The sequence below is a fragment of the Microtus ochrogaster genome, linkage group LG3 (assembly GCF_000317375.1).
Source record: "Microtus ochrogaster isolate Prairie Vole_2 linkage group LG3, MicOch1.0, whole genome shotgun sequence".
Classification (NCBI taxonomy): Eukaryota; Metazoa; Chordata; class Mammalia; order Rodentia; family Cricetidae; genus Microtus; species Microtus ochrogaster.
In genome coordinates, this window is record NC_022029.1 from 6,076,114 (window position 1) to 6,091,878 (window position 15,765).

General features: G+C 32.9%; 1 protein-coding gene across 1 annotated transcript in view; it reads right to left on the reverse strand.

Annotated features, from left to right (window-relative positions):
* The window catches only part of Ncam2 (neural cell adhesion molecule 2), a 364,630-nt gene that overhangs the window by 12,014 nt on the left and 336,851 nt on the right, over positions 1-15,765 (reverse strand). The window contains exons 13-14 of the mRNA XM_026786021.1: positions 9,631-9,750; positions 6,517-6,638 (exon numbers count right to left, since the gene is read on the reverse strand). Coding sequence (XP_026641822.1) covers positions 6,517-6,638; positions 9,631-9,750 — 242 coding nt within the window. The remainder of the gene's footprint in view (positions 1-6,516; positions 6,639-9,630; positions 9,751-15,765) is intronic.

Here is a 15,765-nt window from a genome sequence, read left to right on the forward strand (position 1 = left end):
AAAAAAATTTCAGAATACCAATATGGCTTTTTGCACCATACACAATAATAAAACTATACAGGGATTATAAAATCTCAAAGGACACATTTTACTTGTCCATTGCTGTTTTAGTATATATATATAATATTTTTTATATTTTTATATTGAAGATTTTATGGTTTTCTTTTCTATTATATGGTTCTGTACTTCATCAGATAGTACAAATTCCTTCTTTCCATTAATCTTTAAAAGATTATGTAGAAAGTACACTTTATGATTGGTTATTTAGAAACTGAAAATTACTGAAGAGTAAGCAATATCCTTCTAAAAATTACAAGGAATCAAAACAATTATTTTGTAAAACTTGTACTAGAGTCTGTGCTCTATACTTCAATAGTTCTACATGAACTGGTGACTGAGACAAGTTATATAATAATTGAATAGTGAGCAGAAGTAGTTATATTTGAATTAACATTCATTGCCATTTTGAAGTTAAAAAGAAATCCTCTGGTTGTTTTGAATTGATGAGATGGACATTGGAACAAATTAGTGACAATGAAGTAAGAATGTGATGTATTGTGTATATTCATTTAGTTTTTTGTTGTTGTTGTGGAGATTCCTACCCCTGTGTCATGCAGGATATCCTCTAAAGTGAGATACACCTGCCTTATCACCAAAGTACTAAGATTAGTTCTGTATGTCACCATGACCAACTCAATGGGATTCTTTTATTGGAAAGCATCACATAATCATTGGAACAATAGGCACAAGAAGGGACTGTTACATTAGATTGATAGTATAAAACAATATCCATGTAAAGGAAAATAGGGTATTTTTATTGAAATACCTAAGTATTCATTATCTAATTATGATTTTTCTTCATCATGGCAATTTCTCATATGTATACAATCCAATACAGTTGCATCAAACCACATTCTCCTCTTCCAATACCATCTTTTACCTTTATATGTCTTTTTTATTTTCAATTTTGATGATAGATGTAATTGAAGACAGAAATATATAAATTATGTCCCTGCAAATTGAAATATATTGATGACTATTTGAAAATGAAGTACATTGAAGATCATTCTCTAAACTTGAATCTCTTTAATATTATTTTCTCTTTGATCAAAAATTGCAATTTCTTAGAGAAGATTGATGATGTGGGATTCCCCCTCTGTATGTTGTGCATTACCATTGGTTGGTGAAGGAACTCTTTTGGACCTGCGCAGGCAGGGAGGGCACAGGCACAATGAACGCAAGGAGAGAGGAGGAAGAGTTAGATAGAGGCCATGTGGCCCTGCTGGAGACAGACTCCAGAACATTGGCCAGTGGGCCACAGCCATGTGGCGATACACAGTCTCATGGAGATGGGTTGAATTGGTATGTTGAAGTTAGCCAATGGGAAGTTGGAGCTGATGGGCCAAGCAGTGATTTAATAATATGGTTTCTGTATGCTTATTTCATAGCTAGGAGGCTGAAACTAACTAGCAGCCTTCTTGCTAAAGATTGATTTCGAGTTTATCTTATTAAATAATTTTCCTTTTCTTCTTTTCTATTGAAAACATTTTTATACAGTATATTCTAATCAATGTTTTTCTGATGGAGGAATGTCATTGGTTAGTTATAATAAAGAAACTGCTTGGCTCTCATAGGTTAAAACATAGGTGGGTGGAGTAAACAGAACAGAATGCTGGGAGGAAGAGGAAGTGAGCTCAGACTTGACAGCTATGCTCTCTGGAGCAGATGCTATGCTCCCCTCTCCCGGGCACACCTGCAACCCAGGATGGACATAGGCTAGAATCTCCCTGGTAAGCCACCTCATGGGCTACACAGATTATTAGAAATGGGAAAGTCCAGGTGAGAGAGTTAGCCGAGAAGAGGCTAGATATAAAGGGGCCAAGCAGGGTTTAAAATAATACAATTTGTGTGTTGTTATTTTGGGGCATAAGCTAGCCAGGCCGCCAGGGTGCCGGGGATGCAGCCCCGCTGCTCCTATTACTACATTTTTCCTTCCCCAGCTCTTTCCAGATCCTCCCCACCTTGCCATCCACCCAATTTATACCTTTCTTATGCTCTCTTTGGGAAAAAAAAATTAAACAAAAATGTAACAAGCCAGAGTAAAATATAAAATAACAAAGAGAAGGCACGAGAAGCACAAAATCAAAAAATAAAACATAATATTGAAGAAATAATCTGCAATCAAAAGCAAATAAAAAACAAAACGATATTAGAAAAAAAAACACCTACATAAATACCTTTGAGTTCATATGTTATTGTCATCTAATGCTAGGCACTGACTCACCATTAAGTGTTGTTAATATCCTCAGTGACATTCATTTGCAGAAAATTAACTTTTAATTTATAATGCAATGTTATTTGGAGATAGCATTATTCTCAATAAAAACTAAACTATGTATATGCAAATATTCTCAAAAATCAAAAATGTCAATATTATGATTTTGTGGCAATAATTGGCTCTATATGGATATAGTGCTACTCAAAACTTTTTTGCCTCTAGCCATGCCTGGGGCTAGTTGCAGTACTATAGTAATGGAAGCCAATGATATGAAGTATGTTAATGAAGGTAATATTGTTTTTGAAACCCTAAAAATATCCTGCTGTGTTTTATATATATGATAAATATTAAACCAATATAAAGAAATAAAGTTGCATACATTTCAAGAAGTTACTGGTTTCATTAAACCAGACATTGAGAAGGCTATAAAGAAAGTACCTTTATATTTTAATATGTATTTATTTTATGTATGTGCATGCATATGTGTGGGCATTGGTGTATCAAGCAGTCCACTGATTTGTCAAAGGACAATTTGCAAAAATTTGTTTCTCTCTAAAATCGTTTGTGTCCTGAGGATTGAAGTCTGGTCATCAGGCATGGCATGGAGCTCTTTTACCCTCTAAGCCATCTTATATATCCTTAAGAGATTAATTCTATTTGTATAAATGACATTGTACTTTTGTTTGACAAGTTTTATTTTAAAATACTATCAGATGCAATATGTTAGTCCTGATAGTGTTTCTGAAATGTTACTCTAATGCTAAATTACTTAACAAATAAGTAAGTAATTCTCGGGGAAAGGGGAAATGGATCATCTTACTTTAAAACATTTCAAACTCATTTACTTTCTCTGGGCTTCCAAGTATATATTTCAACACAAGGTATTTAGCACTGAATTTAAGAGATGAATATGTATATCATTACCAATAGTTTCCTATACGTGAGGCCTCCTTTGCTTCCCGAACGAATGAGCTGTACTACCTCTTCTACTGTAATGTCTATGTGAGGTAGCTTAAACACAAGCCCCATGCACACTAGCATGGGCTTCCACTAACTCCAACTACAGACCTTTGAAATATTTGTTCATTATTTTCCTTTTTGTATTTGTGGTTTGATGAAGACGTATAACTTGTGCAGCAATATACTTAGTTTCTATCCATAGTGTTTGATATCTATAAATAATAACACTTTTAGAATTATTACAAATAATACAGCATTCCTAGAGTACACATGATTTAGTAAATAAAACCCCAAAGCAATAAAGTTTTAAAAAGCAAAGCATAAAATAATAAATGTCTGCTACTTTTGATTAAAATCATCAAAATACTTGCACTGAATGCAGTATTTATTACTCTACTATCAATTTATTATATTATATAATCAAACATAGCTTTAATTTCAAGTAAATTATTCACAGAAAAAATATGTAACCACATTACTATTTTATAATTTTTATTGTTCACTCTGGTATTTTGTTGTCATTCTTCCTTACAAGTCATTAATGTCTACTGATGTTTCTAATAAAACCTTTCTCGGTGAAAATATAGATAGGTAACAGACATGCAGGAACTATTATAGTGTAATTAATGTTGCAACTACGATCTATGCTCCTCAGAGGGATTTTCTGTTCTGCACAATTTTCAAACGAGACAATGAGAACTTACAAGAAACCTGGCCCAAATTGCCTTGTATTTTTAGTTTAGATCTGCCTTCAACCCAAGGAGACTTTCTGAGACTCACTGATGTAGAATATTTATGGCATAGTATGCAAATACACCCTGCTGCTAATTATTGCCAGCTTGAAGCCTGCATCAGAGATTAGCCATCCCTAGGAACAGACACAAACCACCACCAACAAACAGATTCACTTAGCAGCTTGTGTTTAAATATTTCTCTCTCTCTCTCTCTCTCTCTCTCTCTCTCTCCCTCTCTGTCTCTCTCTGTGTGTGTGCAACAATAATAATTAAAGACGAAGATTCCATGAACTTGAAATGGAATGAGATAACAATGGAGGTCAAGCTGAGGAAATAATGTTACTATATATTGATTTTAAAAGAGAACTGCCCAGTAAAGGAAATATTGGAATTGAATGGAAAAGTTGAAATGCTACATAAAATTGCTTATTAATGGACACAATAGAAAATTGAATTTAATTTCCTTATCTTAAAATCTAATGTTCAAATTGGGAAACAATCATAATTCACAAAATGTGCATTTTAAGAATATATTGAAAATGTATTTTTTTGCTGATATAAAAATTTAATAACAATCAAATCAAAAGGACATTTTTAAAAGTTTTACTCTGTTTAAGATTTTTTTCTTATTGTCAAATGGCATTCTTTTTAATTTGGTCTGTAAACCCATCCCAAGCTGTGACAAAATTAATGAATTGAAGCACCCTAAAGAACTGAAATTCTAAAAAATTCTATAGAAAATACAAACAAAATTATTTGTGGAAAAGATTTGAAAAGCAATCATTCCCAGTGACCACTGATATTATATACAACAATGAAGCAGAAGAAATAGCCATGGGACAACATTGGTGACTGTATCTCATATAGCAGAATCTTCTTTCACAATAACCTTTGGAATACCCAAAGCAGCTATTGCTCTCTTCACTCACCAATTCAAAATACATTTTAATCACATGATCCATTTTACTGAAGGTCAGTGACCGCTCTTTATTTAAACATTAGTGATAGATCTATTTCATTATAATAACTTGTTCTTAGATGTGATGTTCTAATCTTCCTATCATGAGCATTTGGCTTAATTGTGAATTTGAGAGCAATAGAATTATCTACAGGGGATAACGAAATGATTTAATGGTTAAGGGCATCAACTGTTGCTCCATGGAACATAATTTAATATCCAGATCACTCACAGTGGCTCACAACTATTTGTTACTCCACTGCCAGCATATTTACATTCTTTGTAAGCTTATACACAACACATTGTACTGAAGAATACAAAAAGGCAATTTTTATATAAAAATTAATGAAAATGTCTTTAAAAAGAATTGCTCAGAAATACATCACTGGAAATATCTGAGAAGGTGTTTCCAAAGTGTTTTGTAGCCAAAAGAAAGATTCTTTATGGAAGTATGAGTGGTAGGGCTTCATTAGCTAGAGTCCAGTATTGTTGTAAAGATCAAGGTAGAATAACACCAGCATTGATCTCTCTGCTTTTTCACTTCCTACACAAGATAAGTACAGGGCATGATTTTCTTACCATGATGAACTACTATTTTTTAAAACATGACTCAAGTTAAATTATCTTTTAATTGAATTATTTTAACAGATATAATGTTACAATAATATGAAAAGTTTCTAATACTGTTTCTACTGTAGAAATCTAGGACAACTCTGAGGCTATTTCTGAGGCCTCCCAGCCTTAATGCTTCACCCCCTCCTCCCAGGAACCTAACAACTACACATGCACATACTGGAATGTTGGGGACTTTCCATCCCCCTTTGTCCTTGTGGATGTTCTCCAAATAGAGCTCCATTCCTGGAACTGGGACAAGGTAACCCACAGATGTCTACAGATGTTTTGATTCAGTCCCCGGAAAGGGGTCAGAATGACCCTCAGATGTTGCCTCTTACCTCGCTTGATCTGGCAACTGCTCTTCAGCCCTGGCTCAGACCAATTATTGTTAGTAACCCTTTAAATATGCCAATTCAAATAGTTAAAAAAACAACTCCCGAGTCCCCCCCCCCCCATTGTTTCTATGGCTTTTTGCTTTAAAAGTTGCTTGTGACAGTCATTTGGGGTCTTTTGGCTTCTCAAATTCTAAAGGACCTTGTCACAACAAAATTAAAATCCTCTTGCTTTTACATCAACTGCGATGTGAGAGTAGTCTCTTGGGGCAACTCCTCCTTGGTAACTGGACTTTGGGGTCCAACACTACATTAGGTAAAATGAACCAATAGATTTAGGCTAATGCACTAAGATGAAGTGAAAAGTAGATAAAAGTAGTGACATAAAGAAATGTTATCTCTCATGTTGTTAAATCACATTATAGACTAGAATTAGGGTCAAAACCATCAAAATATTTCAAAATAGTACATGTTCTTTAATAAAATAAAAGGTAACAAATATAATGATAAATTTCAGAAATAGAAAAATTAAGATGTATACTTTACCTTACAGATTCATTCCTTATCAATCTTTAAGATTACAGTGACTTATCATGTAACAGACAGTAAGATACAAAATATTAATCAAAAGATACTTACACTTCTGTATTTCACAATGTATTCTAAAATAGGAGCCCCTCCATCATCCTGTTTTGTGATGCTGATTTTAAAACTCTTCCCACTGCTTGGCTGTCCATGTATGGAAGGGGGACTTGGCTCACCTAAGAAGAAACACAAAAGTTCTTCATGAACTCTCACTGTACATTCCTAATAAGGCTGCTTTCTAGTTAAACCATCAACTTATATACCAAATACATTACCTTTTATTGGTTTACTTTATTTGGTATTTTGGTGTGGCATAACTTGATGCTCACTCACATAATAAACTTTACAGCTCAGCTGCTTTAGTAGAACTTCTATGTTTAAAATGGAAAATTTCATATTGTATAGACGAGATTTATTTAATAATGACATTGTCATTTAAAATGACAATGCAATCATTTTCTTGTAATAAATTACATTTATAGATGTTAAAAAGCAGAAACTAAATTTTCACCATTGGATTTTAATTTATGCCTCACATACACAAAATGTATTCATTCATAGATTTATAATTTAACTTAAATGTTATATTTAATATTTCATTATTTAAGTTTCATAAGTTTATGTAATGAAAATTAAATTGTTTTCACTTCATTTCTCTTTATTTCCTGCTGAAAACCATCTCTATCTTTATGTCTTTTATGTTTTTTCAGTGTGTGATCCACAGAATTTATTTAGAGTGTATTAGGAAATTGTTTAACGGAGCAAGGGCAATTTGTCAGTGGCTACGACGCTTCTTACCCCACAAAATAGACAGTAGCCCCTTAAGGCAGGCTAGAACTTCAGTAACTCTCCCTCTTTATCCATAAAGGTCTAATGTTAATAATCACAGCCATCGAACATTACTTTATTATGATGTAATATTCATTTTAAAAATGAAACATAAAAGAATAAAAAATTATGTTGCAGTAAAACAGATAAAATAAGGTCTTCTATTTGTGAGAATTTGATCAACCCAATAATAAAAGAATTGCCCCTAATTTCAAAGAACTCACAAAGTTGGAGAATGGTTAACAATCAACATCAGTATATATATTACAATGTATCTATATTATAATTTAGAAGACATGAGAAACTCAGAACAAATAAGAGTCATGATAGTAGTGTGTGGGACTGTGTGTGTGACTGTGTGTGTCCTTCATATCTGTGGGTACACATATGAATGCACTTATATTATGCGGTATGTCCCCTTGTATATTTGAATATTTGTTTCTCTTATTGGTTGATAAATAAAGCTCCTTTGGTCTATGGCAAGGCAGGATAGAGCCAGGTAAAAAATTCCAGCAGAGATACAGGAGGAAAAGAGTGGAGTCTAATAGACATCATCCAGCACCATCGCCACAGCATGTGGCAATACACAGATTAATAGAAATTGGTTAATTTTAATGTAAGATCTAGTTATTAATAAGCCTGAGCCATTGGCCAAACATTTATAATTAATTAAGTCTCAGAGTGTTCATTCACAAGCTACCAAGCAGGAGAGGAACCTCTAGTAAACATTTTATGCGTTCCAAAGTAGGGTTAGAAAAAACAAAAACAAAAACAAAAACAAAACTTCCAACTACATTTTGGCACCCAACATATGGCCATATTTCCATGTAGGGCCTAATAAAGCAGGAAAATAAAACATCTTTAAGAAACTCTGGTCACAGCAGAGTACTTAAACAGTTTTTTTTTTTTTTAACGCTATGTAGAAATAAAAAAAAAAAAGTGAAAAAATGCCTGCCATAGACAAGCATCAGCATTCTAGAGCTCTGGGGGATTAAATGCAGTTCTTGGTCATGCTCCTCTGACTGGGCTTTGCACATAACTTTCACAACCCATTCTGAGAGCAGTGTCAGATGCTAGAGCACTAGGGTATAGCTTAACAGTATGAAGTTTCCTCATGAGATTACTAAAGACTGGTATACAGAGAGCTTACAAATTTGATTAGATTTATTGGCCAGTGTGCATCAAGGATTTATCTACCTCTACTTCCAATCCACTTCTGATCTTACTAACCTACAACACTGCACTCAACTTTTATATGAGTGCTGTTTATCTCAACTCAAGTTCTCGTGCTTTCATGAAACAGCAACACTTTGATGACTGAATCATATGCTCAGTATCAAGAGTAGAGATTTATTTTTCTTAAACATGCACACTGGTGTTTCAAGAGGAGAAAGGTTGTTCAAAGTCTATAAATGTAGGGAGGCACAGAATTATAAAGATTACCCAGAATATAATTGAATTGATTAAGCTTCCATTTTAAATGAATTTGCAACACCTCTGGGTATCATTAGTAGTTGCAAAAATAAAAATAGAATATACAAGTCATTTAAGATTTGGGTAGGAGCATTGATACACTTACCTAGGAGACAGTCTGGTAAAAATAATGAAGGAATTAAAATATTGCAATATGAGAATGGAGAAAAGGGACATCACATGGTGGATTTTGAGAAGCACTAGAAAACCACTGCCCAAATGACAGAGCAGGAACTTATAGTAGTCAATTTAATGAAGTAATATTTGCATTGAACAGACAGATTTGTACCAGTATTTTGCAACAGCAATGTTCAGTCCTCTTCAGTAAATTGTCTCAAATTTTAGAAATAATACAAAGGATATGCCTTTTAAAATTTCAAAACTTTAGATAAACCAAATTAATTGACTAAAAATTACTTAAAATAGGATAGTTTTGAGAATAAGGCCACAGATGATTATGGTCTCCTATAGTTACTTTTGCAACCAATTAATTTAGAGTTTGGTATTCCCTTTTCTTACAGCTCACATAATTTGTGGGATAATAGTTGTGTCTCATTAAAAGAGACATGACACACAAGAATTTTTCTACAAACATAATAAAATCTGCACTCATAATCTAATTAATCACATTATAAATTTGAAGGATATACTAAGAACAGCTTTACTGTTTATATTCCATCATGTTTTTTCTTTTCTTCCCAGGTTCTGAGAAATGTAAGCCATGATGCCACTAACACAGGAAACATTTCTATAGAGATACAATTCACTTCCGTAAGTATTGAAATGATTTTCTGCATTAAAAAGAACCCATTCCATTTTCAAGAGAAGAATCTGATGACAGAGAGCAGAGCAGTGCTGAGTACTTACGGACTGGCAGTGTCTGGAATATTTCTATTTTACTGTAGTCCCCTTGACCTTTTCCATTTACTGCTGCAACCCTGGTTTCATAAGTTGTATTTGGTTCCAGGCTGCTCAAGACAACCATTGCTAAGAAAAGTAAAACAAAACAAAAAACATACACTTATTTTAAAGTATTGCAATAAGAAAAAGCATTGGGCTTGTTATTAATCTTTGAGATTAACCTCACAGGGAAGTGCCTGAAAAGAAAAGTAGAAGATCATGTGAGCACAATTTCTGAGTAGTGTGTTTTGTCAATTCAACTGTAACTCTCACAAAAGCATGAAATTTCAATGGAAAAAGTAGCACTTTGTTTTGGAATACAAACAGAAAGTCAAGATAGTCACTGAATTCTTTCTTTGATGTTTAGAAAAAATAAAATTATATATAAATACACCATTTCTTCTATATATCTAAGTGTCACTTATGCCAATTCAATTATTTCTTCATAACGTCAGGGAAATAGGATGTTCAGTCTAGAGTCTCTGTGTTTCCAGTGGGAATTTTTCACTCTTGACAAAGAAATGTCATGAACTTGTATCTTCAACAACCGGTGGGTCAATCATTTTACAATCTCAGAATGGATTAAATCAGGTCAAACTTTACCTTATTTCACTCTTCTCACTTGCATGTTTTATTATCTTTGATTTTACATTATATACCATATCAAAGCCCAGTTTACAATCACACATTTTAAAAGGCAGACTTATAAAAGTAAAGAAACAGATTAGGTGAAAAAGTAACATGATTGCCTAAAATTGAGCTTAATAAGAACAATAGCTGCAATGGTGAAAATGTGAAACCCCAGTAGGCTTCAGTTTTGTAGAGAGAAGTACAGGAAACTGACAAGTGGTAAGAGCAGGAGAGGTCATCTTCTGCATGAAAGAGCACACCAGTTGGTTTCCTAATACATGTTTCAGGCACATAAGTCACATTGCACAGATGGAACCAGTTGTAGGCAGTGTTTAGGAATATATATAACAACAAATAATAAAAAAAAAGACCATGAACATGGGCAAATAGAATTATATGAAAGGGTTTTGGAGGGAAGAAAGGGAAGGGAAATTAATGTAATTATGTAATAATCTCATAAATCTAAAAAATATTGATAAACATTCACCATATTTTTTCCAATTTTGTTGTTTAAAACATATGAAATTGTAATTATTTCTAACATAATTACAGTATGTAGTTAATCCATGGTTGATGTGGGATTACCCTCTATATAATGTGATTACCATTAATGAATAAAGAAACTGTCTTGGGACTGCACAGAGAATAGAGGTAGGTGGGGAAAACTATACTGAACGCAGTGAGAAAGAAGAAGGAGTTAGGGAGAAGCCATGTAGCCCTGCCAAAGACAGATGGTCAGAATTTTACCTGGTAAACTACCAAGTGGCAATACACAGATTAATGGGGATGGGTTAAATTTATATGTTAGAGTTAGTCAATAAGAAGCTAGAACTAATGGGCCAAATACTGATTTAAATAACATATTTTCTGTGTGATTATTTTGGTTCTGATCTACCTGGTGGCCAGGAAACAAACAAGTGACCTCCTTCAACACATGGTGAATAGTACTTAATACAATTGAAAGAAAAGTGAAGTTCTTTGGAATTAAAGAAGATAAAATACGTATTAATTGATCACAGCACTAATGAATTAGTTCTCTGGAGAATCAATATGACTCATGCAGTGTCGACTTCAACCACATTCTTTTCATCTGGACAGAACAGAGCTGCTGTAACAGAAGATCTTATGAAAAACCTGTGCTTAATTAATCTATAGTCTTTGAAGCATCCCAGTATTGACATGTTGAGGAGACTGCAGGAAGAAGCCATGTGGTTATTAGCTAGCCTCTTCACCAGATGGGATCCACTAACTCTTATAAACAGAGTATCTCTCAACTCTTAGAATAAATACTTTAAAATTAAAGTAAAAATTATTTAAAAGTACATTGCAAGCAAAGACAACTGAAGTGATTGTTTGGGGTGAAAGACTTGCCATAATTTCAGTTTTTTGTTAAATAGAACTATCAGTTGCAGACCATGGAATAAAGAAAAATAAAAGAAAATATATAATCTATTCATCATGACTGTAATTTATTATCTAAATATTGTGCATTCGTGGAAAATAGAACTAATTTAATATGTCATTGTAAACACTAATGAACATTTACATAGATGGTTTGTATTAGTGTATGTAAGCAACATCATATGAGAGATTCTTCCACCATAGTCAACAATTTTGATTAGTCATGTAATCTTCCTTATTTCTATAACAAAAATGCATCTGAGAACATTGTCATAAAAACTATTCTATACCCATTTTAATGAAGGAACTAGAAACACTCATATTCCTTTGTCTTGATAATCAAGCAAGAAAGAAGAGCAATGGAATTTAATGTTTACAGTTTCAGTGGTGAGTAAAATTGCCTATGAAACAGAATTGTATAGATGACATTTTAAATTGGAGGTTTATTTGTTAACATTTTTGGTTAAAAATTTGTAAGAGGTAAGCTATTGAATTATCATAATATATAATACAAGGAAATCTGTAGTTTGATACCCTTTACATAAACCGTATATTTTTATTTTACTTAACTGTTTGTGCATTTCGAGCAAAACCTCCCTTCTCAAGGTATTGCCTTTCTCAGACATTTCACAGGAACTGCAAAAAACATGGATGTCTTACTAACCAACAAAGTAACACTACTTCTTTATTTACATGATGCTCAGTCAAGTTGGTTTTCCATATGTCATCCCCTTAATATGTGCTGCTCCATATCATGTTTGTTCAGTGTATTGAGTTTCAAATCAGGGCAATTTTCAGGAATGAGAAGAAAACAGTATAATACTGCAGTCTCAAATATATTTACAATGCTGATCTGAAATACTCAGGGAAAAGTAAATAGGAGGAGGACCTATGAACATCCTCCAAAATGACTGGAACAAAGTATGAAAGCAAACCCACTGATGCTAGGTTTTCAAGTTCATGTACAACAAGTCAGTTTTTATCAAGTCCTGACTTATGAAAGATTGCTCCAATAACCCTTATTATGATTATCAACCTTCTGTGAAACCAAAGATTATTTTGTCACATAGAAAGAGGTACATACAGGCTTAAAATTAAAGTCAGAAAAAGAAATAGATTCCAGGGGGGTAACACCAAATCTGTAATTTGACTTGCCTTACTTTAAAAAAGAGGATATATGCCTTAAATCATCGATAATTTTGTGACATATTACCAAACACAGAGTTTCTGAACACCTAAAGTGGAGCCTGAAAGCAAACCACCATTTGAAAAATTCAAGGCTTCCCACTCTGTTAGAGAATTGCACTTCAAATTATGAAGTTAATTAATAGATTTATTTCCTTCCATGTGCCCATACAATTGGACAATAGAACTGTGGACTGATGTGTGGGATGGCTTCATTCCCTATAATTTATTAGAAATTCAAAAGCAAAATTACATCTCTGTGTAACTAGATTAAAAACTACTATGTGTTCTCTGAGGACAAATGGTATAAATGAATGCATATCCTAGAAACATTAAACAGCAGGACTTTCAAGTCCTACATTGCTTTCTTAGGTATGAGTTTTGTAAAGAAGCAGGTTTCCTTCCCTAATTTAATGTTTTAGTTTTATTGAAATATAATTGAGTTTCTTAAATAACCAATGGCTATAACTGCAAAATTTGGCAAAAAGTGCAAAGTGCACATTAAAATAATGATATTTAACTTGGCCCATGAAGATAAAGCATAAACGTTTTAAAATCATGGTTCTACAACTATGGAAAATACTAGAAAGGAAAACAGAAATTATATTCTCTTTTCACAAGGCATTAAATTTTACTACTAGGAGTGATATTGTTTTGTTTGTTTAGATACAAATAAATCTTATTCCTTTAACTGTCAACAGACACAGAGGCTACAGAATATTTACCACCTTTGGAGAAAAGAAAATGATTGAGAAAACTAATTAATATAAGCATACATGCAAAATATGATTCTATTTAGCAATGTTTTCTTCCATAACTTAAATCCTGGATTACTGCAGTGGGTTGCCTGACATTCACTGTAAGATGAGATGTCCCTCAGGCTAGAACTACAGCATCACTGGCCTGAAATGGGAAAGATGAGGTTGTCAAGAACTATGAAACAGTCATGACAATAATGAGAAATCACAAAGTAGGGGTGAGGGGCAAATGCTCACTGGATATTATACTGGCTCTTAATCTCCTCACAGAGATCTAAAAATTCATAGCAAAAATAAAGTTTTTCATTTAATATGGAGGTTGCACTGTGTAAACAAAAAAGCAAAATCAGACACTTTACATCCATTTGAATTTTCTTAAAATGTAATGATGCTTTGCAAGAATTTTCAAAAGACTTGACATGTAATAAAACTACATTTCTTTAATGTTTCTATCACTAATGCTAAAATTATAATATTCAGATTGAGAAATAATATCAATTTTGTTCAAAAATTATATATATATGCATACATATTTATTTCAGGTCAATAATTTTCACTGGATTTTTGTAACTTAAATTTGTATTTTGGTATAAATTTTAGCATTTTAAGGGTCTAATACTTTTCTAAGAATCTTTTTTACTATTCTAGGAAGTATTTTGAAGATATGTGTTAGAATATCCTGCCACTGTGACATGTACCATGATACACATAACATTTAATTTTTATTTATAAAAAAATTAATTAAGTATTTATTTTGGAAAAGAAAAAACTACTTATTAGACACTTTATAAGCCTTCTAGTTTTTAATTTTTATTTCATATAAAACTTTATATATTTTTTGATTTTCATGTTTGGTTTTCATGTTAAAGTTTAAATGCTTAATCATCCTTTGCTTAAAGAAAAACCTTATCACAAAATTGAATCACTTTTCTATATAATAATAAAGATGATTGTATTTCACTTGAGGAAGAACGTTCAAGAGGAATACACAAACTCAACCTACAATGAATTTTTCTAGCAATTTTAAGGTTTTAGGTTTTACCTTTTATATTTTAATTTATTTTTGAATGAATTTTACATATGATATATTTAACTCATTATTAGGCGATAAAATATTTTTAATATTTATTTCCTCGAGTTTATGAGTTCTTATTAGACTAAACAGCATAATTCATGTTGGTAATCATCATTAATACCTGCCATTCAGTGTTAGAGGAGGCTGCTTATTTGTTCCAGGCTGCTCAGTGCCATTAAGTAGTTTATAATATGCTGTGTACAAACCCCAATTAAATGCTTGGTCTCCTGAAAGAACCAGATGTCATGCAGCTAACATTTCAAAAGAGCGGCTTTTTTTTTTCTACTACTGAGTCAGGAAAACCTCTCTTAAATGAGTTGCTGCATACTGCCTGCAAAAAGCAAGAAATTGTGTTAAACTCTGTATTTTTGTGTCTAGAATTTCTTTTCAAGCCCTCTCAGGTTTTAAGTGGATTTTAGTCAACCACATTGGCGCCAATTTGTCGGAGGAGGATAGCTTCTTATTGGATAACTCATATCTCTTATTTTAACCCATTTCTAGTAATCTGTGTTTCACCATGAGTCTATGGTTTACCAGGTAAAGTCTCAGGGTCTATGTCCGGCATGGGTACATGCCTTCTCCCTGACTTCTCCTGCTTTCTCCAAGCATTCAGTTTAGTTTTTCCTGGCTAGCTCACTATACCCTATCCGAGCATACAGAGGGGAATCCCACATCAATGCTGAGGTAAATTTAAACCAGTAATATTCTTTTATTTGTCATTAGTTTGCTCTTTAACAATTTTATATATGAATACAGAGAATTGTTTTTATTCTTACTGCAACTTCATTTACCTCCCTCTATGATTGTCATACCACCCACCTCTCCATAGGTCCCTTTTCTATATTTATGCATGTTGTTATATTTGGAGACCAACTGATTTTAACCAAGACGATATAATTCAGAATTGACTAAATAGTGTTGGGCTTACCATTTGGTATACAACTTTGAAAGAGTACACTAGAATCAAAGCACAAATGCAAAGTCCTCTTGACAATGACAGACCACTCACTCTTATTAATATAGATTTGAATCTCAGTGCTCACACAGGAAAAA